Below are 1,508 nucleotides of genomic sequence, written 5' to 3'. Positions count from 1 at the left end.
TTGTGATATGTGTTGATAAATATCTATACTTCGTAGACGGATGCAAGTTTCACTTCATTGGTGAAGTACCACATCAAGAAACTCATATTTGCTAGATCTTGTTGATTCAAAGTCGTCGATCAATTTCCCTTCGGCCATGGAGTTACACGCTCTTCCTTTTGACGTGAAGACCGTGTTTGTTAAAGTGAAAAAGAAGCAGCTGAAGAAGCTACGCGGTCCAGACTCGCCTCTTTACAGAGCCACCTGGCCGATGATCTATATCGTACGAGTGTTCGGCTTCGCTCCTTACAACTTCTCGCAAGACCGCCTGGTGCCGTCGAACATCAACCTGATCTTCACGACAATCGCCACTACTTTCTACAGTTATGTATTTTACCAGGTGTTTAGCAGATTTCTAAGTATCAAGAGAGGAAACAAGACTCTTGATAAAACAGTGAACATAAAGGTGAGAAATTAATTAAAATAAAGCAGAAGACTACTCGCGATACATATATTATTAAAAATAAATAAATCAAGAATTTATTTATTTATTTAAATCCTTTGAAGAGAAAATCTGCTTTAATGGTTTTATCTTAATTTGTATTATTCTTCCAAATCTAAGTTAAGCATCTGAATTCTAAGTTTTTAAATCAATGAAAGTTCAAAGTAATGATCAAAATTAAATCACTCAGATGTTCATAAACTACAGCGTGGTGATGTACGAGTTGGGCTTGGTGACATTCACGAGACGCAGATTCGTCAGGATTTGGAATGCGCTACAAGATTTTGATGAGGAGGTCCGACAATTGGGTTATTCTCGCAAAGAGACGCGGACCGCGGTCGTCGCGTGGATCCTCGTAATTGTGACCGCGGCCCTCTGGATTTCCATTAATCGCCTCGGAATGTACACTTTCGGAGAGAAATGGACCGACAATATGGGATACTTGATGCCCTATATTGTTACGTCGGTGGCTATCTACAAGTTCGTGGCGATGGCTATTTTTCTAGGCCAGCGGTTTCATCACCTGAACACGATTGCGATGCAAAATCTACCGTTTACGTCAGCGAGGGGCAATGGAATGATCATTAGCCAGAAGGTTTCATTTTATCTTCTTAAGAGTGACATAATTATGATACTATATAATATAAAAAATAATAACATGTGATACAGAATTTTATACGTATGCATATAAAATACTAATTTTTATGTTAGAGTTAAACATTTTGGTGGCAAACGAGATTATGACAGTTTCTATTTGTTTGCAAAAGATGATTCTGAGTATGCATAACGATTTGATGATTGCCGCGGAGAACTTGGACTCGCTGTATTCGTGGTCGCTACTCTTTTGGCTGATCAATCTGAGCTTGCTTATCATCAGCATCATATATTTTATAATTCAGTACTTGCTCATGAAGCAGTGGAAGGTGCAGATGTGGTCGATGATCTCCCTCTTGTTCGCGTGGCTACTGGCGTTCCTCTTTCAGCTGTTACTACTTCATATCGCCTGTGACTTCGCCTCAGCTCAAGT

At 39.5% G+C, this 1,508-nt stretch overlaps 1 protein-coding gene across 1 annotated transcript; it reads left to right on the top strand.

Moving 5' to 3' along the window:
- Positions 1-1,500, top strand: LOC112461728 (the record flags this gene model as incomplete). The annotated part of the gene is made up of 3 exons (XM_025027071.1): positions 1-445; positions 672-1,076; positions 1,249-1,500. Coding segments are annotated over exons 1-3 (966 nt in total), but the record flags the coding sequence as incomplete, so codon positions are not given.
- Positions 1,501-1,508: the final 8 nt, after the last annotated feature.

Source organism: Temnothorax curvispinosus, unplaced genomic scaffold, assembly GCF_003070985.1.
Source record: "Temnothorax curvispinosus isolate PA1 unplaced genomic scaffold, ASM307098v1 QBEX01011703.1, whole genome shotgun sequence".
Taxonomy (NCBI): domain Eukaryota; kingdom Metazoa; phylum Arthropoda; class Insecta; order Hymenoptera; family Formicidae; genus Temnothorax; species Temnothorax curvispinosus.
This window is presented reverse-complemented; position numbering and strand designations above follow the sequence as displayed.